At 44.8% G+C, this 25,334-nt stretch overlaps 1 protein-coding gene across 1 annotated transcript in view; it reads left to right on the top strand.

The window, feature by feature from the left end:
* Positions 1–3,084: 3,084 nt before the first annotated feature.
* Positions 3,085–25,334, top strand: part of CSPG4 (chondroitin sulfate proteoglycan 4) — a 100,471-nt gene continuing 78,221 nt past the window's right edge. The window contains exon 1 of the mRNA XM_074232762.1: positions 3,085–3,233. Within this exon, the coding sequence (XP_074088863.1) occupies positions 3,125–3,233 (109 nt within the window). The 5' untranslated portion in view covers positions 3,085–3,124. The remainder of the gene's footprint in view (positions 3,234–25,334) is intronic.

Below are 25,334 nucleotides of genomic sequence, written 5' to 3'. Positions count from 1 at the left end.
ATTCCATAATTACGATTTCATGGCATCTCCAACCCAGAGAAGCATTACTGATTGTTAACTTATCTCAATTATCTTTGCTTCACACCATTTTACTGTCAAAATTTCCATGTCAGGCCCTTACAATCAATTCTCTCTGTTCAGGAATCTTCTTTTCCCTATTGGCCCCCCATTAAATACCCACAAGGAAGGGTCCTCTCTTGATCATACACCCATTCTTTTCAAGACTGCTGTTTTTACTTTCCCCAGTGGTAAGAAGGATAGACTGAATTGTTAGAAGCAGAAAGAATGAATATTTGGGGTGTGAAGTGTATGATCTCCCAGGGAGATCGTTATCCACCAAGCTTCAGTCATCACGCGATCTGAGATCCAGTGTGGGGAGGGAAACTGGGAAAAGTTGAAAGCTTCACTAGTCCCCACCAAGGCCCAAGTCATAGTCCTAGGAGGCAGCTTGGAAATCACTGTATCTAAGCCCCTCGTGTTACAAATAAACTAAGGTATAGGGGAAAAAATGACATAGTCAAAGTCACACAGAGAGTAAACAGCAGTCAGGATCTGAACCCAAGTCCTCTGACCCAGTGCCCTTAGCACTCTTCCACAAAGGAGAAAACGAGAACTCTACATAATATTAGAGATCATGTGATCTGATATCCTCATTTTACAGACAAGGAAACTGAGGCCCAGAAAGAGGCAAGTTTTGCTCAAAGGTTTACTAGCAAGTTTGTGGTAGAGCTCCTGTTTCCAACTCAGCACTTTTCTTCCACTGCCTCTCCTGCAGAATGACTGATATGAGTGAATTCATTCGTTAGTCCCCTTTTCGTATCACTCAGAGTCCTAAGGGAGTAATAAATCACTCAGTAAGGATTTAGTTTCTTAAATTTTTTCAGTTTTCCTGCAATTATTTTTCCCCTCCCACATCTTCTCCTTCACAATGGAAAAAGAAAAAAAAAAAGACTTTGGAACAAATAAGTGACAAAATCAAGCTAAACAAATTCTCATACTGGCCATCTCAGAAATGAGGGTCTCATTCTGCAATGCATCTACCACTTCTAGCTCAGGAGGAATGGCATCCTTCAGTGGTTCTCAACCAGAATTCATGCATTATAACAAGACCTTCAAGGAGATCACATTCTAACAAGAGAGGAAAAAAAACATGAATATAATCAAGTGCATCCAAGATATATGCAAAATAAACAGAGGATTAAATCTTAGAGGGGGATGTCACTAGCAGTTTGGGGAAAAGGAAAGACCTCCTGCAGAAAGTACAATTCCAATCTTGAAGGAAGCCAGGAGTCAGGAAAATCTGAATTCAAATTTGGTTTCAGACACCAGTTTTACGACTCTAGGTTAGTCATTTAACCCTATTTTCTTCAGTTTCCTCATCTGTAAATGAATGATGGAAATGGCAAAGCACTCCAGTGTCTTTTGAAGAAAATCCCAAATGGAGTCATGAAGAGTTGGACCCAACTAAAACTATTGTGGTGGTGGTGGTAGAATTGGACATAACTAAAACTATTGTGGTGGTCACAGTAGTGCTGGTGGTGGTGGTAGTGTTCCAGGCTTGAGGACCAATACAAAGGCACAATGCATCATGTGTTAGGAACTGCAAGGAGTTCAATGAGGTCAGACAATAAAGTGTGTAAGGCAGAAAAAGTCTAAGAAAACTGAAATGTGGGAAGAGGACAAGTTATTAAAAACTGTAATCCAAACAGATTTTATATCTGACTTTAAGGGGGAATAAGGGAGCCACTGACTGGAGTTTATTGAGTCTTTAGGGGGTGACATAAGCAGACCACCTTTATAAGAAAAATCAATTTGGCGTTTGAGCCAAAGTAGGGGGTAGGGAGGTATTTGAGACTTGAAGTGTCCCCAAAGGTCGAGAACTGGAGCTCTGCTTATGGTCACCTCTACCCCACCCTACATGCGGAGTACGACTTTCATCTCCGCCAGTAAAGAGAGAATCCCATCCCAGTGGTTCAGGGACAGCAGGGCCATGAACATCTATCTGTACATATGAGATAGATGAGATAGATATGAGATTATTGAAGGAAAGACATGAACAAAGAGGAGATCAGAAAAGGGTTTGTGTTTGCGGTAAACCGAGTCCTGAAGGAAATGGTAGGGTCACACACACCCAGAGATAGAGTGAATGCTTTTCAGGTACGGTGGATATATTCCCCACGATGACATAGAAGATAGAATGCCAGTAAGAAAGTCAGGTTGACTGGATTGCAGTGTCCATGAAGAGGGTCAGAGTGTAATAAGACTGGAAAGAAGGGTTGTGGCCAGGTTGGCACACACACACACACACACACTCACTCAATCACTCACTCACATTCACATGCCCATACACTGGCCAGCACCCCCAGGCAGGAACACAAGAACACGTCGGAGGCCAGGCTCATGAGGAGCCACACAGACGTGGGGAGGCTGTAGCTCTCCCTGTATAAGCAAACTGTTGCAGAGAACATAACTGTGCACAGCCACCACCCGGGTCCAGGGAGGGGTTGTTTGAGTTGAGCCACTGCATAAGCAGATCTTTGTGAGCGGTCAGGGCGATCCGGACCCGGGCCTGGCTGCTGGGCAGCCCTGCATCATCCTTGCCATTTCATGTGGCTTTATCCCATTCTGGATCTGAACTAGGAGAAGGGACCCCAAAGATCTCTGGGGCCCTCTTGAGTGGGTGGGTGGCTGGGCGAGAGTAAATCAGGATATCCCCCAAGGAAAAGCTTCTTAGGCCTAATGCAGTCCGGAACACAGACCCCAGGCCCCAACAGGGATGAGGTGGGGGAAGGAGAACCCCAAGGGTTCTCTCCCCATTAATCACACGCACAGTCTCCCCAAGTCTGGCTTCAGCCGAGAAAGAGGGGGAAGCCTTCCTGAGTCCCAGCCCCCCCAGGGGGAGGGAAACCCGCTTCTCGAGCTCAGCTCTCCACTGGCCCTTTAAGGCGGGGTGGTGAGGGAGGGGGAGCCCCGGCCTGAAATCTGAGAGGCGCTTGTTCGAACCCAGCCCGAATAGCGGGCCGCTGGCCCCTCCCCGGCCCTGAGCGCTATTAAATCTAGTAGTCGTGCGGCGGGACCCCACTGCGCCCCTTCCTCCCGACAGCCGCTGATCTCAGGGGCCAAGATGCTTCGAGCGCCCGCAGCACCCCGAAGGCGGCCGCCCGGGGGGCCCCTGCTGCCCCCTCTCCTCCCTCTGCTCCTGGGCGCGCTCCTGCCCTGCCCGGCCTCTGGGGGTGAGTCTTACGGGGCTGCTGCCCGCGCCCGGGCCCTCTGGAGCTAGCGCCGTTACTGCAGGGCGGGGAGGTCGAGGCTGCGCGGGCCAGAGGGCGGGGAGAGGGTCCGTGTCGGGAGGCATCTCCCCTGCTTTGCCCCTCTTGCTGCCTGCACCCCAGTGGGCGGATGGGACCCAGGCCTCCTGGGTGATGGGCATGGTCCTCAGGGGGCGAGCCCCAGGCTTAGGAGCTGGAAAATCGGACCCTGGGAAGTGCCTCCCTTAGGGGCCCACCTTGGTAGGGCACGGGGAGAGCTTCTGGAGCTCCCCAGGTGCCGGAATCCATGCAGGGTGGGCTGGGCAGGGCGCCCTTGGCACCAGGGCTCGGGGCCAGGACCACCAGGCTCCCGCCTGTCTGCGCAGCCCCCTCCTGTCAGGACCTCCTCCGCCACCCCGACCCCCACCCCCCCAGCCGAGCCCTGCCGCACCCCCAGCATGTGGAGCTGAGAAAAGGGACCGCCGAGTCCCAGAACCAAACAGATGTCCCTCGTCGCTCTCTCGTTTAGACAAGGTGGGTCCCAGCCCGCCCTGGGGTCAGATGACTTTTGAAGGCTCCCCCTTGAGCCCCGGGACAAGGGGCTCTCGGGGGCGAGGTCTGCGCCCTCTTGCAGAAGAGCTGAGTCCGGAGGACTTGGCCCTGGATTAGCCAGGTTACGGTTTGGTCAGGGTGTGGCTTGGCCAGCCTCTGGCTTATCCAGGCTGAGGGACTGTCCAGCCTGCGGCTTATTCGGGCTTACAGTGAAGCATAGCATCGTAGAGATTCGAGCTGGCAGAGATCTTGAAGGCCGGCTGACTCGGACTTCTCGGTTTCCAGGAGAGGAAACTGAGGCACAGAGCCTTGCCGTGCCCCAGGCGTTGCTCGGTCCCTTTAGTTTCTGATTTAGCGAGGTCGTGATTTATTCCAGTTTGGGGAGCGTTTCCAGACCTGTTTCCCGCCCCCTCCCCTCCCCAGCTTGTCCTCTGGCCTCTCCACTGAGGTCCTGCATGGGTGTCTCAGAAGCAGACTCCTTAACCTCCTCTGTGACATGGGTCCTCTGGCAGTCTGCTGAAGCCTAGTTTCAGTTTGAAATGTGTAAAGAGAAATGCAAGAGATTACAAAGGAGACGATTATGGAGCTATTCAGTTTTTTGAGTCCATGGACCACAGGTTAAGAAGCCCGCCAGCCCGGGAATGGGGAGTTCCCTGGAAAGACTGGGAGCAGAAAGATGCTGAAGCTCTGAGTACCAAAATTCGGATTCTCCAGGGCCCCTCCTTTCCAGACCACTGATCATGGGAAAGGGCTGCCCCCCTCTCCCCAGGGAAGGGTGGGTCTGGGACTGGTGGAGTTCATTGGACCTAATGGTGGGGCATACAGGTCTCCCTTCAGAGGACCAGGTCAGTGGAAGAGCTTCAGGGAAATCAGAGAGGATGTTGGGTGGGTGGGTGGGTGCTTCTCTCAGCCAGCCTCAGTTTACTGGCCAGGTTGGTGTCCACTCCTGGAAAGGTAGCCTCAGCAGCGGCTTAGCCCGACAGTGGTTTCTTGGTTCCAGCCCCCCCACCCCTCCCTCAGTCTCTCAAATCTCCCTGGCTCTCTTCATGTCTGTCTGTCTGTCTCTCTGGCTATCTGCCTCTCACTGCCTCTAATTGCCTTTCTTTCTGCCTCTGCCTCCCCTCCACTGTCTCTGTCTCCTTCTCTCTCTTTCTGTTACTGTCTTTGCCCCTTGATCTGACTCCTTCCTTCTCCAATTCTTCAACTGTCTCTTGTTCTTTGCATATCTATCTGCAGCTGTCTCCCACTACTGCCTATCCCTACCCTCGGAGCCTTCTTAACTGGCATCCGCCTCCCTCTTAAGAAATCCTCTCCAAAGCAGGAAGGCAGCCTTAGTGACCTAGGAGACCACCCATTCAGCCACGCACTGGGTGGTTCTAGCTTCCTAGTGCCCTCAGGCAGGACCCTGGACTTCCCACACACAAGCCTACATACCAGGGAGGACTCACCTTGGAGGGTGCTGGCCAGCAATCCCGCCTCAGGGATCTACCTTTGCCCCCACCCCCAACCTCTGGCAGTGCCTCTTGTAATTCTCAGTCCCTGGTGGGAAGATTGCTGGGTACAGAAATGGAACCACACCCACCTCGGACCACAGCAGTGCCTAGAATGCCAGTGAGTGACCCTGCCAGTCTCCCCCTCAGAGTCCAGCTCAGGATGAGCTTTGGGAGCTCACACCCAGGAGAGTGTGATAAAGGAGATTCTGGAAAGACTCTCCCGCCCCCTTACATCTCTCTTCATTTCCACTCTTCAAGCTTCATTTCTTTTGAATGAGTTTCGGAAAACAGTGGTTCACACCAGTACTACCACCATTCAAGAATAACAGTGATATTTGAGTATCAATGAATGAGTTGTCTATCCGGGCTAGATCTGATGGGTGGTGTCGAGGGAAGGCTTGGATTGAGGACCTTGGACAGACAAGAGGGTACAGTGAAGAAGTTCAAACACAATACCCCTCCCACCAGGCCTGGGTAGGAAGAACCACACCCGTTTGACCACTAATCAGAAGGGGAAGCCTCAGCCCCCTAAGAGCATGAGGGGAGAGGGGAGAAGCATCATGAGTTTCCTCTGGGGGAAATGAGTCAGAATAGGATACCCCATGAGTCAGGGGTAGGAGAGCCTTGGGCTCCTGTCCCAAGACGCGGGACCTATTAAGGAACTCATTGCTTGTCTCAGAAAATCCGAGAGGACCAAGAAGAGAGAAGATGCTGGGTCCTGAAATCAGCAGCTCCAAGTTGGCAGTAGTTTCAAAAGATCTGTTTCACCCAGCCCCTTGCTGCTAGTTTGAATGAAAAATCAGAATACCAGCATAAACAGAAGGACTAATTCTACAATCTCCCTCTTTTCAGTTTTGTTTTTGATCCCTCCATCAGACAGATGGAGGAATCTGACCACAATGCCTCCTGTTTTAATTTGGACTCATTTGTTTTCATCACAATACAATTCTAATTTTGTTGATTCATTATATCATCCAAGGTAGCCCTCTCCCTACTCCATCCCAGAAAACAATTCATTATAACAAAGAAAAAGAAAGAAAAAAGAGAGGGAGGAAGGAAAGAAAGAAATAGGAAAGAAAAAAAAAGAGAGGACGGAAAGAAGGAAGGAAGGAAGGAAGGAAAGTAGGCAGGAAGGAGAAGAGAGGAAGGCAGGAAAAGGAAGAAAGAGAGAGGAAGGAAGGAAGGAAGAAATGGAGAAAGAAAGAAAGAAAGAAAGAAAGAAAGAAAGAAAGAAAGAAAGAAAGAAAGAGAGAGAGAGAGAGAAAGAAAGAAAGAGCAGGGAAGAAGGAAGGAAGGAAAAGTCACACATTGTTGTAGTTTTTAACACCCATAGTCCCTCACATCTGTATACACACACACACACACACACACACACACACACACACACACAAACCACACAGAGTTTTTAGACTCATTTTCTTGTTTTTGTTTTTAGGTTTTTGCAAGGCAATGAATGGGGTTAAGTGGCTTGCCCAAGGCCACACAGCTAGGTCATTATTAAGTGCCTGAGGCTGGATTTGAACTCAGGTACTCCTGACTCCAGGGCCAGTCTCTATCCACTGTGCCACCTGGCTGCCCCATAGACTCATTTTCAATCAATACTTTATTGAGTATATGCCTAGTACTCCATCTCTATGTCTCTCTCTGTCTTTGCCTTTCCTCCACTGCCTTTGTCACTCTCTCTGAATCTATCTTTATCCAGCTCTGTATATTCACCTTCTCTGTCTCTTCTGACATAACCCAGTAGCCCACCTGCTAGGATCTCAGAAGGATTTTAAACCATCCACAGTCTGACTCTTCCCTGGTTTTTCTAAAATTCTCTCCTCCTTTCTATCCATCCCATGGTGGAATTGGGAAAACTCCATTATCCTACCAGGCTTGGTCCTCCACTCACCACTACCTTCTGCCCCTCTAATTGAAGAGTGGAGCCATGAACTTCCAAATCTCCATTTAAGGAGGGAGCTAGACTCCGAACAGCTCATCTCTCACCTGGCCGCCTGCTTTAGGACACCTCTTGCATCTCCACTGACTTCCTGGTTGCTACTTTCCCTCACCTCTCTCCTCAGCTTTCTTTTTTTATTCTGACTTCCTCCTTGATCATTCCTTCCTAACTGAACTAAGTTCTCTCCTCCTCCATTTTGCATAGAGTACTTTCTCTGATTTTCTCCTTTACCTCTGGGCTCCTTCCATTGGACTGGCCTATATATTTCTCTATGTATATGGTCATGATGGAGTTGCTGAGGTGTTTTTGTCTCTGGTACATAGTAGGTTTTTGATAATGTTTGCCTAATTGTTCAATCAACAAAGAATTATTAAATACTTATCATGAACCAGGGCTCTGTGGTGGGCCATTATTATAAGACCCATTTCCTATCATTAAATTTGTAACATAGTAGGGAGACAAAACTCAGACATGGAAAGTTCAAGGTTGTATTGACCAAAAACTAGAGGTCCAACACTTCCAGTTAAAGAAATTAGAAAGAAGAGATCATCACTGGGCTGGGTAGTCAGCTTGCTGAAAGATAGCTTTGCTAAAAGGACAGCTTGCTAAAAGAAGAGGACCTTATTTAGACACACACACACACACACACACACACACACACACACATGAGCACACTCTGAACAAAATGTACCAGTCATCCACCAGATACAATCATTGTATAATAAACTTCAAGTCAATAACAAAGTCAGTCTCAGCTCTGTAACTAGGGTCTGGTGCACAGAGCTTTGGCCCAGGCTATCAGAATTTGAAGTGCTTGTATAAGTGATGCCCCAAGATGAGCTTCTCTCTACCCCCTTTCCAGTTCACTCCTTCAGAGACTGACCCCAGTAACAATCAATCAACAAGCATTCCAGAAGTACCATGTGTTAGAGGCTAAATAAAAAGCCAAAAAGAAAACAGTCCATGCCTTCAAAGTGGTAGCATGGTGGAAAAAGCAATGGATTTTGAAATGGATTGAAATCAGAGGACTCCTGGCTTCAGATCTCTTCTTTTAACATTCTCTCCAGGGCCATCTCCAGGTGTCCTGATTCCTATCTGGCCACTGGACCCAGATAGCTCTGGAGGAGAAAGTGAGGCTGGTGACTTAGCACAGCACCCCCACACACACACACACACACACACACACACACGCTCAAATCCATCATTTCCACAATGTCATGGTCTTCTTTGAGAATGAAGGACTGGGGGGAGGCTAGGTGGTACAGTGGATAAAGCACCAGCCCTGGAGTCAGGAGTCCCTGGATTCAAATCTGGTCTCAGACACTTAATAATTACCTAGCTGTGTGGCCTTGGGCAAGCCACTTAACCCTGTTTGCCTTGCAAAAACCTTAAAAAAAGAGAGAGAGAGAATGAAGGATTAATCACCTGTATTGGTATAAGCAAATCACCTCCCTGAGTCTCACTTTCCTCTTTTGTAAAATGAGGGGATTGGGTTGGGTGGTTCAACAGCTCCATATGACCTCTGACCAATGATGATCTTTATCAGAATCACTCAAATGTTCAATGTTTCTATTTCCTCCCAAAGGGTAGTTGGCTTCCCAAAGGGTCTCCTCCACACTTTCTCTTATGTCTAGGGATCTCAGGTCTCTCCCCTCATCCTCCCAATTGAATTTCTCCTTCAACATCAATTGGGGAGTGCTTTCGTTCTCCTGGCCTCAGGACCTGGGGACCAGTATTTGTTAGTATGGGTCTGGCTCTTTTCAGTCTAGTAATCCCCGAGCCAGATGCCTCAGCTGAATTATCACTGCTTCTCCTCTTTTCTCCCTGGAATGAGGGTCTCCAAAACCAGGCCTTGGGTTGGGAATGTGGACAGATATCTCAGACTGTCGACTGAATTTGCTGCAAGTTGAGAGGAAGGGAACTGAGAATGAGAGTCGTTGCTAGGTTCCTAGCATATTAGAATCATATCTCCAGAGCTGGGATCTCAAAGTCCATGCAGCCTAAGCACCTCATTTAATAATATTAATGATAATAGTGAATATTTATATTGCACTCACAATGTGCCAGATATTGTGATAAGCACTTTCTAATTACCACATTTAATCCCCACATTGACTCTGAAAGGTCAGGTACTATTATTATATTCATTTTATAGAAGAGAAAACAGATCTAAAATGGTTGATTGATTTGCCCAAAGTCACACAGTTAATAAGTTTCAGAAGAGGATTAAGGAGATTTGGGTGGATCCAAAGAGGAAAATAAAAGAAAGCACAGTTGGAAAGATAAAAAGTTTTGAAAACTGCTGGGGGGTGGGGGTGAAGCAGTGTGGAAGGTTCTGATTCTCTTTGAGGGCTGTCTTAAGGGGAGGGGAGGGGTTGCAGGAAACAGATTGGACTAGATGACTCTCTTAATACTAAAATGATCCAGTCCCTACCCCTAAAGGTTTAACAATCAGACCAAAGAGCCTAAGAGAACTAAAGACCAACAATTCGGGATAAAGGGAATCAAGAAACCTGGCTTCAAGTCCCACAACTATCACTTATAGTCACATGCCTTTGAGCAAGTCATTTCACTTCTCCAAGGCTAAATTTCTAATCTGTAAAATGAGATAATAATATCCATCATGCTGACCTCACAGGGCTAGTGAGTTGTAAAGACCAAATGAAAGAAGATATTTTGGAAACTGTAAAATGCTCTAAGAATGTAAATGATCCTTACTATTTAAAGAGATTTGTACTAACCAGCCAGGGGACACAGACAGTGGAGATTAGCTAAGGGAGAAATTCCAGAGGCAGGGAGCAGAAACAGAAATGGAAGACCTTTGTTGGTTGTTCAGTTGTTTCAATCATGATACCATTTGGGGGTTTTGGGGGGGAGGCAGAGGTACTATAGAGGATTTGCTATTCCCATCTCCAGGTCATTTTATAGATGAGGAAACTAACAGAGACAGGGTTCAGTGACTTGCCCAGAGTCACATGGCTAGGAAGTATCTGAGGTCAGATTTGATCTCATGAAACTAAATCCATCTAAGTGCCTTATCTTTTTGCACCACTTAGCTACCTGAGTTGAGATTTAAGCTTTGTTACTTGCTAACTATGAAGTCTTTGTTAAATTATTCAAACTCTTTGGGCCTCAGTTTCCTCACCTGTAAAATGAGGGGTTTGGACTAAATGAATACAAAGTTTCTTCTAGCTATAAATCCATTGATCTAGGATCATAGGGTTGAGATAATGAGGGAAAGCTTCCTAGACCTTGAAGGATGGTGAGGACCTGAGGCAGCAGGAAGGAAAGCAGAAGGTCACGTCACACAGCAAAGATGCCAAGGCAGGAATGAACATGGTTTGGGTGGATGATAATAAAGAGAACAATCTGACTGGAGAAGAGGGTGTGTGTTGGGGTGTAGTTGGCTAGGGTCCTGGAAAGGTAGGTTGGCATCAGATTATGGAAGATTTTGAACACCAAACTGAAGAATTGAAATTTGTTTTTCTTGCACTATCTTTATCCACCCCCTAACCCTATGAGTAGTGTGGAGCAAATGAAGAGTTTTGAGTAGGAAACTGATGTTAGGAAGAGTTATTGGTATTGGTATGCAAGACGTATTGGGAGAGAATTGGGATACTTAATGACTGGAGGAGAGGGCAGATATTGGAAAGGACAGAATTTTAGGATTTGTAGCTGGGAGGGATCCTAGACAAGTCCTGGCCAGTGTAAGTCCCAGAGAAGCTTAGGGATTTGCCCAAGATCACCCAGCTGTTATCAGAGCCAGGCAAATTGGTTTAACTTCTTAGGGGACTTCAGGGTTAACCCTTTCTCCCTGAACCTGTCAGCTGGCAGACCTTCTGATCTCTTCCTCCCCTCAACCAACCCAGATTCTCTGCAGTTGTTCTCCCCCTCCCCTCCTCTCCCCACCCCACCCCACCCATACACTGGGGGTCAGAACAGGGTCTTCTTGCTTGCTTGCTTGGGAAAAGTCAAAGGTATAAGGAGCTCTCCAACAGCTCCCCACAAGCTCCCTCCCCACCAAAAAGCATACACACTAGAAATGCTAATAATAACAATAATTAGGATTGTATAGCACTTTATGGTTCATAAAGCCTTTACAAATATTATCTCATCTTATTTTCAGAACAATTCTGACACAGGTGCTATGATTATCTCCATTTTTACAGAGGAGAAAAACTGAGACGTCTAGGCAGAGGTTAAATTACCTTCTCAGAGTCAAACAGTATTAGCTGTTTCTGGGGGCTGGATTTGAATTTAGTTCTTCCTGAATCCAGGTCTGGAGCTCTATCCACTATATCACCTAGCTGTCTCTAAAAGACCTGAATATGTCATCAAGTCAAACACCCTGCCTCTGAAAAGTCCCACTGAAATCTTTCCAGAGCTATAATTCCATCCTTCACTGCCTCACTTCATTTTATTTTCACAGAATCTTAGGGTTGAAAGGAATCTCAGAAAACCCACTGAAAAATTAACCTTCAACTTTTCTTAACCTGATAGAACTAAGGTCCTTGTTAACCCATTAAAGCCCCTCAGGACCATGCCTTTGTATTGAGGAATATGGAAAAGTTTAATAGAAATATCCAAACTACTAGAAAGCATGATATAATAGAAAAATGATTGGATTTTGAGTAAGAAAATCTAGTTTGAGTCCTAACTCTGCCATTTACTAGCCTCATTTACCCATTTGTGAAATGAGTGAATTGGACTAAATAATCTCTAGGGTATCTTTCAGGGTTTTTTTCCCAATATTTTTAACATTTTTATTTAAAGGTTTGAGTTCCAAATTCTATTAATCCCTCCCTCCCTCTGCTCCCCCTCCTTGAGTCAGTAAGCAATCAAATATAGATTAAATGTTTGGTAGAATTCACTTGTGAATTCATTTGGTCCTAGGGATTTTTTCTTAGGAAGTTCATTGATAACTTGTTCAATTTCTCTTTCTAAAATTGGATTATTTAAGTATTTTCTTTCTTCTGTTAATTTGGGTAACATATTTCTGTAGACATTCCCTGACTTCATTTAGTCAAATTTATTGGCACATAATTGAACAAAATAGTTCCCAGTGATCTTAATTTCCTCTTCATTGATGGTAAAGTAATCCTTTTCATTTTTGAAACTTAGTAATTTGATTTTTTTCTTCTTTTTAATCAAATTAACCAAAAATTTGTCTATTTTATTGGGGTTTTTCATAAGCCAGTTTCTAGTTTTATTTATTAATTCAGTTGTTTTCTTATTTTCAATTTTATTCATTTCTCGTTGATTGTCAGGATTTCCAATTTGGGGGGGTTTAAGTTTGTTCTTTTTCTAATTCTGTTTTATGGATGTAAGCAATTAAAGGTACAAATTTTCCCTTAAGTACCACTTTGGCTGCATCTTATAAATTTTAGTATGCTGTCTCATTGTTGTCATTTTCTTTCATTAAATTATCAATTATTTCAATGATTTGTTGTTTGACTCACTTGTTTTTTAAGATTTGATTATTTCATTTCGAATTAATTTTTATCTCTTTCATTGTCCATTATTGAATGTAATTTTTATTACATTATAATCTAAAAAGGATGGATTTACTATTTCTCCTTTTCTGCATTTGGTCAATTTTTGTATAGGCACTATGTATTGCTGAGAAAAAAAAAGGTTTATTTCTTTCTATTGCCATTCTGTTTTCTCCAGAGATCTATCATCTCTAACTTTTCCAGAATTTTATTCATTTCCTCAACTTCTTTCTTTTGGTTAGATTCCTCTAGTTCTAAGGAGGGAAAGTTAAGGTCCCCCACTAGTATGCTTTTATTATTTATTTCCTCCTGTAACTCATTCAGCTTCTTCAAAAATTTAGATGCTGGGGTGGCTAGGTGGCTCAGTGGATAAAGCACCGGCCCTGGAGTCAGGAGTACCTGGGTTCAAATCCGGTCTCAGACACTTAATAATGACCTAGCTGTGTGGCCTTGGGCAAGCCACTTAACCCCATTTGCCTTGCAAAAAAAAAAAACCTAAAAAAAAAAAAATTTAGATGCTATACTATTTGACACATATATATTTAGTATTAATATGACTTTACTGTCTATGGTTTTTTTCAGCAAGATATAGTTTCCTTATTTATCTCTTTTCATTTAATCTACTTTTGCTTTTGATTTGTCTGAAATAATGATTGCTATCTCTGTTTTCTTTTGAACTTCCTTAGAGGGTAAGGTAGATTTTTATATCTAACTGAAAGTGTATGTTCTTCCCTATTTGAGTCAGTTTTGATGAGATTAAGGTTTAAGTTTTGCCTGCAACCACTGCCCAACCTCCCCACCCCAATCTTCCCCTACATTTTAATAGCTCCTTCATGACTCTTTTATGTAGGATAATTTTGTTTCATTCAATCTCTCCCCTCCTTCTTCTAGTGCAATTTTCTTTCTTATCCCTTCATTTTATTTTTTGGAGTATCATTCCATCAAAGTCACCTTATATCCACAACCTCTGTCTACATACACTCCTTCTACACTCCTTTTAATTATATAATGTCTGTCCTTCATTTTCAAAGAAGACCATGATATCAGGCAGGTGATTCCATGACAAGCATGTGAATTGGACTTGAGTGAGAGGGATGCTGTGCCAAGTTGCCAGCCTCACTTTCTCCTCCAGAGTCATATGTGTCCAGTGGCCAGATATGAATCAGGACAACTGGAAATGGCCCTAGATGTGAAGCAATCAGGGCTAAATGACTTGTCCAAGGTCACAGAGCTAGTAAGTGGCAAGTGTCTGAGCCTGGATTCTAACTCCCATCCTCCTGAATCCAAGGCCAGTGCTCCATCTACTGTACCACCTAGCTGCCCTGCCCTTACTATAATAAAGTTATTAAAGAGTAATAAATATTATTTTGCCATAAATAAATGTAATCAGTTTGTTGAATTTCTTATGTTTTCTTTTTCTTGTTTCTTTTTTGCATTTTTATATTTTCCTTGAGTTTTGTATTGGAAGGCCAAATTTTTAATTCCATTCTGCTCTTTAATTAGAAATGCTTTAAAGTTCTCTATTTCATTAAATGCTCATTTTTCTCCTGAAAAACTTCATTCAGTTTTGGTGGTGATTCTTGCTTGTGATCCTAAATCATTTGCCTTCTGGTAAACCATATTCCAATCCCTCTGTTTTTTTTAATATGGAAGCTGCCAAATCCTAAGTAATCCATAGAATTTGCACTGTTTGTTTTTGGCTGCTTTGAGAATTTTCTCCCTTCATCTGAGAGCTCTGAATTTGGCTAGGATGTTCCTAAAAGTTTTCATTTCAGGATTTCTTTCAGGTGGTGATCAATGAATTCTTTCAATTTCTATTTTGCTGTCTGATTTTAATATATCAGAGCAGTTTTCTTTGATAATTTCTTGAAAGATCTGGTCCAGGCATTTTTTTATGGCTTTTAGTTAGTCCAATAATTCTTATATTATCTTTTCTGGATCTGTTTTCTAGGTCAATCATTTTTCTAATGAGAAATTTCACATTTTCTTTTTTACTTTTTTTATTTTGTTTTACTATATCTTGATGTTTTATAGAGTCCTTTGTTTCCACTTGTTCAATTCTAATTTTTAAGGAATTATTTTTATCATTCAACTTTTGTACTTTCTTTTTCATTTGGCCAATTCTAGTTTTAGGGAGTTATTCTCAATGAATTTTTATGTTTCTTTCTCATGCTATGGACTCTTTTTGCATAATTACCTTGCATTATTCTCACTACTTTTCTCAATTTTCTTCTACTTTTCTAATTTGCTTTTTAAAATCCTTTTTTAAGTTCTTTCAGTAACTCTTTTTGGTCCTGAGACCAAATGACATTTTTCTTTGAGGCTTCTCTTGCAGCCATTTTGATACTATTGTCCTCTTTTAAGTTATCCCTTCATCCACCCATCACCATAGTAACTTTCCATAGCCAGGCTCTTTTTTTGTATTTTTTCTTTGTTTTTGCTCATTTTTTTCTGCCTTTTTTTTTTGGTGACTTGGGTGTTTTTAATGTGAGATTTTGTATCTGATCCTACACTGTCCCAAGCTTTTTGTGCTGGGGCTTTATGTCTTTCAGAGCTTAGCTGCTTATTTTCTCTGGAGGGTAGGCCTCCTGTCTGGCTCATTGTGGGTGGGTGGGGGTCTCTGTTGGCCTCCCCTGAATGTGGGGTTAAGCTGCTGACCTCTCCAGGGGTGAGCTTGCTGCTGGGTTCTTATATCAACTGAGTCTTTCTGATAGCTGGCCCTTAGGGATAGATCTTGTGGCTGGTTAGCCCTGGGGCTGGGGGCTCTGCTACCAGTTTGCTGTGGAAAAAGGCCTCTCTTCCAGCAGACCTTGAAGGAGTAACTTTATTGCTGTTCTGACAAGGGATGGGGCCCTGCTGCTGGGTTGCTATGGAAATAGAGTCTCTCCACTGGTCCCCAGGGGTCAGGTTTCATGGTTGGCCACCCTTGGGGCAGGGCTTCACTACAGGTCAGCAATGTGGTCAAGGCTTCTGTGGGTGGTGGGGTCGCTAGGGTGGAACCTAGCTGGACTGCACAGACTGTTCACTTGCCTACTCAGCTGCTGACTTACAGGACAGGGCCTCAGCGCTGGATTGTACCAGGCTTGTAGTCTTCCGGCAGGTCACCTGCTGTGAGGCTGGCTGGACTCACTCCCCTCAGTGAGACAGACCTTTCCTACCATACTATTAAGTGGCATCCTTCCTCCTCAACAAATTCTGAGGTTGTTTTCTAGTTGTTTAGAGGGGAATCTGGGAAGATTTCAGAGGGCTTTCTTCCTCACTCCACTATCTTGGAAGACCCGACTTTAAAGGTCAATTATTCTGAGTGACATAGAGAAGAATAGAATCCTAGAGTTGGAAATGGCTATAACAATTATCTTAAGATTAATCCAACCTCCTCATTTTACAGATGATACAACTAAGACCTTGACAGAAAACTAAGTCCCCCCCCAAGATTATGCAATTTATTAGTTTCAGAGCCAGGATTGGAATCTTGGGTACCTGACTTCCAGTTCAGTGCTTTTTCAGCATCTCTTATGCCCCATCTACATAGAAGGATTAACAAGAAAATACTGATTTTGTCCCCAGGAAGCTCCCAGTCTAATTACTACTGCAGAATTTGCTCACTGATAACAGTGAGGCAAAATAAAGGTACTGATTAGGGCAGTAGGGGATCAGAAATACTGGGGATCTCCATCCTCCAATATTTGGAAAGAGAAGTAACTGGAGGTAAGAAATGAGTGGACCCCTACCTGTAAGGTCCTACATAAGGGGGGAGTGGTAAGACGTGAGTGAGATATCACAGAATTGAATGCTTAACACGATTCTAAGCGGCTCAGTAGCTAAATTAACTGTTTTCCCCACTACTCACCCTCTATCCTGGCCCCTTGGTCCTCGAGCCTGCCAAGAGCTGACAAGGATAGGCTTTTTCAGTGTGGGGGTGGGGCAGCATCAGGTGGGACAAGCAGGCTGCCTCAGTGCAGGAGTCAAAGACAGACAAGGATCATGGCTTGTGCTGAGATCACAGAGGAAGTATATATACTTGGAGAACTGGGCGTGCTGCCACAGGGTTGGGGGAGAGGTGGGAGGGAAAGGGAGAGCGAGGGAAGGAAAAACTGGAAATAGACCTGTATACAGAGAGAGAGAGAGAGAGAGAGAGAGAGAGAGAGAGACTTAGAAACCTTGGCTCCGGAGCAGGGAGAAAGGGTTAGGAAAAATTCTTTACCCAGTGTTGTGAATTAGAAAAGAGGAACCACTCTCTACCACCCAGAAACAAGGCTACCCTCTGGCTGAGATCTCTTGGATCTGAGCCTGAAAAGACTTGAGGAGACGTGGGATGGGGGATAATCCAGGGACCAAGGAAGTCTTTTACCACCTCCCGGGTCCTTTACACACAGCAGGCATCTAATAAATGTGTGTTGAAACAAAGTCTCTTAGTTACTCACCTTCCAGCTGTGACCTTGAGCAAGACACCTGACTTCTCTTTGGCCTTCGTTTTCCTCATCTATAAACTTAAGGGGCTGGATTTCATCCCTTCTGAGCTCTAAATCTACAGTCTTCTGACCTTAGGCAAGATACCTTACTCTCTGACCTTTATTCCTACTCCTTAAAATGAAGAAGCTTCACTAAACAACCTCTGAGGTCTCACCCAGCTCTGTTCTATTATATGATCCCCTAGAGATGCATTCTTTCTCTCCCACATCTTTCAGGAATCAGCTCAAAGACCCCTTCTCCAAGAAGACTTCCCTGACTAATCCAATCCACATTACCTCTCCCTTCTTGGACTTTTTCCAATCATTTACTGTCTTCATCACCTAATGTCTCCATCACCTACACTACTTAATCATATCTTGTCTTGTATTTTTCTCTAATGTTTCATTAGTGGGCTTCCTTTTTTGTCCTCCAGCCATGCTGTATCTTCTTCTCTTACTTAATTCCCTCTTTCATTGACCATTCCTAGGAACAAATGCCCAGAAATGTCTTCTTGCCTTTTATTTTGACATCTTCATTGATTTTGAAGTTGGGAACTTCAGATAGGCGAGAATAGAGAGTGACACTGTAGCAGCTGGATGAGAAAGGTTGATTTAGTGGGACCCCCTCAGATTCCACTATGTAGGCAATCTCCTATTCCACCTATAAATGAGACATATGATTATAGATTTAAGACCTCAGGACAAATCCTGCTTTAGCATCTATTTAAGAACAAGTTTGAGGAAATGAAACTCCCATATTCCCCTAATCTATTTCCACTTCATCTTTCTCTCCGGCGGTTCCTCTACCGGAACATGTTCTCTGCATTCAGATCTCTCTAAATCTTACCCATCTCTGGCCCTTGTCCCAAGACTACTCCAGCCTCTTAAGGCCAACAAAGTAGAACAATGTTGTCTTAATTGATAGACCAGGTTCTATGGATAGGTGGTAAAAGGAAGGGAGATGGATGGGTTAGGATGATTTGGGATGGAGGGATAATCATTACTAGCAGAGCCTTCTCCTGCATCACAGAAAATGATGGGCCTGGCCTACTCTGAGATGGGATATTTGTGAATGGCTTGCACTCCCCTCTCCCCACCCCCCACTCCCTTGGCAGCCTCCCAGATGTGAGAGTAGCCTGGGCCTTGTTCTCACTGAGGTCTGTTCTTCATCAGATTTCCTGCCTTTATCCACGGTTTAACCGTTTCAGTGTGTGGAGTGTTTCAAATGCTCCATCGCCCTCCATATGCTTCTTCCTTTCTGGGGGGCAGTATGTACCAGGGAGAAAGATTCCACCACCTAAGCATCAAATCCTTTCCAAGAAGGAGAGGAGTCAAAAGAAGAGGGAGGTGACTGTTTCTTCCCAGTAAGAATATGATCAAGAAACAGGAGACAAATTCCAGACCATTTAATTCAACCAAAATTCATTCATCACGCATCTATAAGGCCTTGCAGTTTGCAAAGCACTTTAAATATCTCCCTGTCGTACCCTAGTTAGAGAACTGACTTTTTGGTCAGAAGACCTGGTTCATATCCTGCTTCAGATGCAAGCTGGGTGACCTCAGTCAAGTCATTTAACCTTTATGAGGAGACTGAAATAAATGATCTCTAAGGGCTCTTCTAATTCTGATATTTTGAAATTTCCCTATTCTGTAATGCTGCCGCCTCCCTTGAGGCCTACTGTTGAGAGCCTGGAGGTTCCCTTGGCAGAATTGGGCCAGAATTGAGAGCTAGCCTGGGCATTCTTTGTTTCGGGCTACTTTGGAAAGTCCTTATGGATTTATCTGTTGGATGGTTAGTGATTCTTTTCTTCCTCCTTCTCTCCCACCCCTGGTTGGAAAATATACCCCATGTGTCTGGGCCAAAATGCTAAACTACTTTAAAAGTTTCCAGCTGATGAGAAAGCACCAATGGCAGCCCCATGTGAGCAAAAGAGGGAAGGAAAGAAAGGCCCAAGCCGTGGGAATCACGCAAAACCCAGGCTAGCCCAAGTCAGTATTTATAGCTCCCACCCCCTCTTCCTGGCTGAGGTTGGGCCTTGGGGTCCTGATGACATTCCTGAATAGGGGAACCAGGGCAGGGCTCTCTCTTCCTCTGCCAGCATCTGGGACTTCATTCCAAAAGGGGCTGTTTTCTTAGGGTCTTCAGACCTGATGGGAACGGAAATTGCTCTCCTTCACTGCACCCCCTGCCTTACCTCCCTTCCACTGTGACCACCCTCCCAAGGGGACACAGCCAGACCCCAGACAAATGTCTTTGACCCTTCTTCTGCCAAACAGTTCCCCAGGGACTAGCCCGGAAGGAGCTGGGAGGTATGAGGGATTCAAATCCCAAAGACTGAGGATTAGTCCTAGCTCTGCTAGTAACTGGAATGTTGAGACAAATCACTGCTCCTTGGGCCTCAGTTGCCCTCAGTGAGCTCTAAGACTCTTTCCAACCGTAGCATGCTGCTATTCATTCATTCAGCCCTCCAGTTAGCTGTTCTAGGCCCAGCTGCTAGGTTGGAGGCCTGAGGGAAAGTGAGAAAATTTCTTTGGAATAGGTTTTGGCGGGTAGGTGGGTGGGGTCCAGACTAGACAGAGATGTGATGCCTCCCCTCTGAGTGGGCTAGGCTTGACTCCAAGAAGGCAGGCTTATGACTGGGCTGATTGTATTGGGGCTCAGGCCCCTGCAGCTTGCTTCTGCCCTCCCCAACTCCCCAGGTCCAACAGGTAAGTAACCACTCCCCACCCATTCTCATCACAAAGGAACTTTTCTTCTCCCACTGGGGAGGTCCCAGTCCTAAACGATTTCCCCAAACAAGGCAGAAGCAGTTCTAGCCCCTGAAGTCATACGTTCCCCAGGACAGGGAGAGTTTGTCTTTTTCCTTCCACTGCTTATCCTTTGACTTGGGCAGGGTCAGCTCAGACTTAGAATCTACTGGTTCCAAGGGATGTTGGTCTATTTTCAGGACAGTCATGGTGACTTTTCCCCTGGATTTCTTTAACCTCATAGAAAGACTCCCTGTCGCCCAGGAGAGAGAGAGAGAGAGAGAGAGAGAGAGAGAGAGAGAGAGAGAGAGAGAGAGAGGGAGGTCTAACTGGATGACTCCAAACATCTGACCAGGGGATATAAGCAAACAGGGCCCAGGTAGGAGTATGAAAGGAAGTCTCCTTGGGCTGAGACTCAGTATTTTACAGCCCCTGCTGTATGGAGACTGAGAATTCTGTCACCCTTTCTCCCATCCTTCATGGGCTGGTGAGGTCATTTGGTCCAGCCCCCTGTCTTCAGGCTGATGAATGGCCAAGACCTCCAGAGTAAAATTTAGTCTTTCCAAATGGAATTCCAAAATGTCTTAGTCACCTATCCCAATAATAGATCCCCCTGAGAGTCCAGAAGTTGGGTCTTCCTTATACCTGGCTGCAACGTCTCATTCCTTTGCTCATTATTGATCACCCAATCCGTACCAACCTCTGTAGGGAATGAGAGGAGTAGAGCTCACATTTGTAGAGCTAGAGAGGCCACTTCATATGGGAGTGAGAGAATTAACCTCAAAGCCCCCAGGAAGATGCGGGGTTGAATGCTTTCTCTGAAACATATTGACTTTGTGAGCCCAGACAAATTTCTTAATATCTCAGTGTCCTAGGCCCCTGTCTAAAGAAGCGCCTCTTAACCCTGATCAGTCTGTTGAAGCCTACAGACTCCTCAAAATTGGATTTGTTTTAAAATTCCCAACAAAAGAATATGTTAGATAGAGGATATAAGGATGTAATGCTTTTTCTCATCTGAATTTGCCAACTCCCTGAAATCTATCCAAAGACCACTTGAGAGGGGAAGGAATTCGGTGCCCCCAGACATGAACTTCTACTTCAAGGATATACACTGCTGATCTGTCTTAATGGGGGAATTCCCCCATAACTGAAATCCTGGGTTCAGATCTTAGCTCTTTGAGGTGTGCAAACCTATGATATTCCCAACAATATCCCCCCCTGCAGGGGATAAAGAACTAGAAGGGACTTAAAGATCATCTAACACAACCCATTTGATTTACAGATGAAGAAACTGAGGCCCCAAGAGAGTATAAAGGCAGTAAGTAGCAGAGCTGGGATTTGAATGTGGATCCAATAATTCAATGTTTAGGACTCTTTGCACTGCCCCATTTAACTGGAGATTGGAATAGATGACTCTGGAAGTCTTTGGGGGTAGATAATTGAAGATATTATCATTATCCCAAATTTAAATATAAGGATGCTTACATCTCTATCACCATAACTTCCCTTGCAAGGAGGGAGAAGACTTCATCTTAGAATTCCCCAAGCATGTGTCTGGTTAGAATTGGGTGGGTCCCTGGCTGAGGGCCCTTTCTTTGTCCGAAGGGAAGGAATAGCAAAAGCAGGCATCTGAACCTTGGACCCTCAGACTCAGGTCTGACCTCAACAAGATGGGAGAAGGGTTTCTACTACATCTTCTAAACGGGCCAACAGCAGTGTCAAACAACTCCATTAGGCAGTAGCCACCAGAAGGGTTGGGCTGTGGGCATGTTGGGCAACCACAGGCCAGGGAGAGGCCTCATGGGCTGGGGGGAGAGAAGGGAGAGGAGATGGGGTAATGGCTCCATGACACATTCTCCAGGATCCCACAAGCCACCACCAGTGACTCAGATGCTTAAAAAAGGGATCGTTTATGTTCCGTGAGTCATCTGGGGGGTGCAGGGGGGGAAGGAGTCTAGGGGCTGGGGCTGGGCCTTAAATGTGGCAATTTGAACTTTATTTTTGGCGGTATGTGGAGCAAAGCCAAGGGCATTCTGCCCTGGAACAGCTCCACGTGCCAAGGCTCAGCTCTAGGGGAATCTTTTATGGATCCACTGCAGGGCCACAGATCACTCAACAGATGACCTCATGTCTATGGAAGCACCTTGTAATCCATCAGGTTCTGGGCAAAGAACATGGGATTGTGAACCAAGAGTTGGAAGAGAGCTGTGAGATCATCTAGTCCAAAGCTCACATTTGAAAGGGAGGAAACTGAGGCCAAGAGAGGAAAAGTAACTTTCAAGTAGTGAGAGGAGGACAGTTGGGCAGGCCAAAAGTGAAAAGGCAGAGACCTGACTTCAAGTTCATGGCAGCTCAGGACAGCTAGGGGCAGCCATATGGCAGAGTGGTTAGAGCCATGGACTGGAAGTGAAGGAGAAACTTAACAGCTATGTCACCCTAGGGCAAGTCACTTAACCTCAGTCTCCCTAGATTTCATCATCTGTAAAATGCGGATAATATATATAAGAGTCTCCAACCACTATATGTGTAGCACAGTGGTGATCATTCAAGGTCATTGGGAATGAGGGACTGTCACTCTGAGTTCTAGGTCTAACGCTGCCTCCTTCCAAATTGCTGGACATCTCTGGGTACCTGGGAGGGAGATTTACCCAGACTGTCATATGAGCCTTTTGAATGTTTGCCCCACTCCTGCCTTCCCTGAGAGGTAGCAGAAATAAAGTCTCTTCCTAGCATCAGGAAGTCACAAGTCCAAATCTTCCCTCTGATTTTTATTGGTTATGTGGCCACAGAATCAGGGTAGCTCTGGCTAAGTCACAACCTCTCCCTCTGTAAAATGAAGGGTTCAGATTCAATGGATTATTAAGGTCTCTTCCAGCTCTAAAACTATAATCTTAAATTCCAATCTCTCTGAGCCTCCCTCTGAGCATCCCACCCCCAAGTCAGGAAAATAGTATCATCTTTCTTTACCACATACTATGTGACCTTGGATTAGTCACAACTCTCTAAGACTCTACATTTCAGAACAGGAGACAACCTGCACTGGAGAGATGATATTCCTTAAACCAATGAAATTGCAGATCGCTCTCCCAAAGTAATAATAACAGTTGATATTTTACATATAAATAACATGATTTCATTTGAGCTCACAACAACCCTGGAAGTAGGTGCTAATATTATATGCATTTTATAGAAATCTGAAACCCAGAGAATGATTTCCCAGCATCACACAGCTTCAAATAACCAAGACTAAATTGTAACAGAGGTCTTTCCTGCATATTCATTGCTCAATCCATTGAGCCAATCCTCCTCTCCATAGGATTGTTATGAGGCTGAAATCAGATATAAAGTGCTTTGCAAACTTTAACTATAAATTATAGGTATTATTATTATTATTATTATTATTATTATTATTATTATCACTGCCCCAACCCTAATCTTGAAATTAGTCTGGAAAAGTAAGAATGAAGCATTCTGTACTCTGAGTCAGAATTACTGTGCTTAGGTACCCTCCCTTGCCACCTCATCCCCACATCTCTTTTTCGTTGCAATAAGATTTTTAGTTTCTTGGACCCATGGGCTTAGGCAGAGCAAGGCCTTTGTCCTCACTCCCACAGAACCTGGAGAAGCACCCCTGACTTCCCTTGTCATCAATCACTGAAGATAAAGAGCCCCACCCATCCTTGCCCAGAAGTGCCAGCTGGATGCCAGATGGATGGATGGCATAAGGATAGGAGTTTCTCAAATACATACCACTATTTCCCCCTTAAAAAAACATTTTTAAATGTTCTTTTTTAAATTATATGTAAAAGCAATTTTTAACATTCACTTTAAAATTTTGACTCCCAAACTGTCTTCTCTTCTTTCCCCTCCCCACTCCCTGAGATGGCAAGCAATTTGATATAGATTCTACACATTCAGCCATATTACTACAGAGTCAGACTTGGGGCAAGGGCTTTGGGGTTCCATTTAGAATTCAACCCTGTGTCTTAGCAATATGCCATTTCACTCTCTACCTTAGTCCAACTGCCTACCATCTCCTATGGAATGGATTTTTCTCTGTCCTCAGATGACCCAGGAAAGATCTCAAAGCACCCTAGGAATGGGGTTGAGAAGGGTAGGCAGTCAGTATTTCTGTTAGTTTAGCAACATCCCACTGTGACTACCACATGTAAAGAGGTTGTTAGGGCTGAGGTTCCCTGGTTTGAGCTGTTTTTTCTATGTGGGTTTCTTTCTTTATTGGATCAGTCCTCCAGTCTAAAGTGCAGCTTCTAGGAAGGCCCCTATCCCCTCCCAGAAATCTCCTGACCTACCCCCAATGACTGATACTCACCCATCAGACCTTTGTCCCCTTGGATTCTATATTGTCCTTTCTTGGAACCTCTTAAAATGAAACACCCCCCCGCCAACTCCCTGTGGAGAGGGAACTTGTTAGCCTCTCCCAAACCAAGGGGAATAAGTAGAGACTTGCCTCCCTAAGAAGGGGATCCCAAGGAAATGAGTAGGGTCCTGGGACCTGGAAAAGGGGACAATGGGCATAGAGAGAGGAAGTAAATAAATTTTATAGATGTTACCATTTGGACCTGGTCTTGATGTTGTCTATAAAATGCTTTAGGATCATCTCCAGCTCTGAGGTCAGAGAATTATGAAAATAGTTTCTCTTTGTGTCTAGTCCATCTTTCCCTTCTCCTTCCCTCCTATGGATCTGAATCATTTCCCCCTACATCTGGGGTGTAGCCAGTCTGAGGTGGAGAATTGGGAGGGGGGAAATAGCTGCAAAATCACCACCTAGCCCCCTGAGGCAAAAAGAGAGGCCATCTAGCTCATGTTTTGTTGGATCATTCCACATGGATGTATTGGGAAATTATTCAGGGTCCCTCATAAAAATAGCTTTCTCCCACTTCCTCTCCCCGCTTGCCAACACCTCCTGTCTGATATAGGCATCTTCCCTGGAGATCATCGATCACATGTCATCCAACTCCTACGGAACCTTCTAGGGAAGGGAAACCCACTAACCAGACAATCCGTTCCACTATGGAACAGTTCTCTTTAGGAAGTTCTTCCTGATTTTCTTCTGCCTCAGGCTTGCAATCACCAACACTCATTGTTCCTAGTCCTGCCTCCTGGGAATAGACCTGAGGCATCAGCCCTTCTTCCATCTGACAGTCCCTCTGCTAGTTGGACAGGGCTATCCTGACCCACCACCGCCGGGCCTCTGCTATCCTCATATGACAGTAGTTTCCTTCCTCTGCACCATGTCCAGTTTGTCAATATCATTTCAAAAATGTGGTGTCCAGAGCCCGACACAATAATATTCATATGTAGTTGGATCAGGACAAAACACAAAGGAATTTTCACTTCCCTCTTTCCAAACCCTAGATTTCCTTAGTTGTTATGTTGTTTTAATGTTA

This window comes from Macrotis lagotis, chromosome 4 (genome assembly GCF_037893015.1).
Source record: "Macrotis lagotis isolate mMagLag1 chromosome 4, bilby.v1.9.chrom.fasta, whole genome shotgun sequence".
Lineage (NCBI taxonomy): Eukaryota > Metazoa > Chordata > Mammalia > Peramelemorphia > Peramelidae > Macrotis > Macrotis lagotis.
Note: the sequence above shows the minus strand (reverse complement) of the source record. Positions and strands in the feature narration are given on the sequence as shown.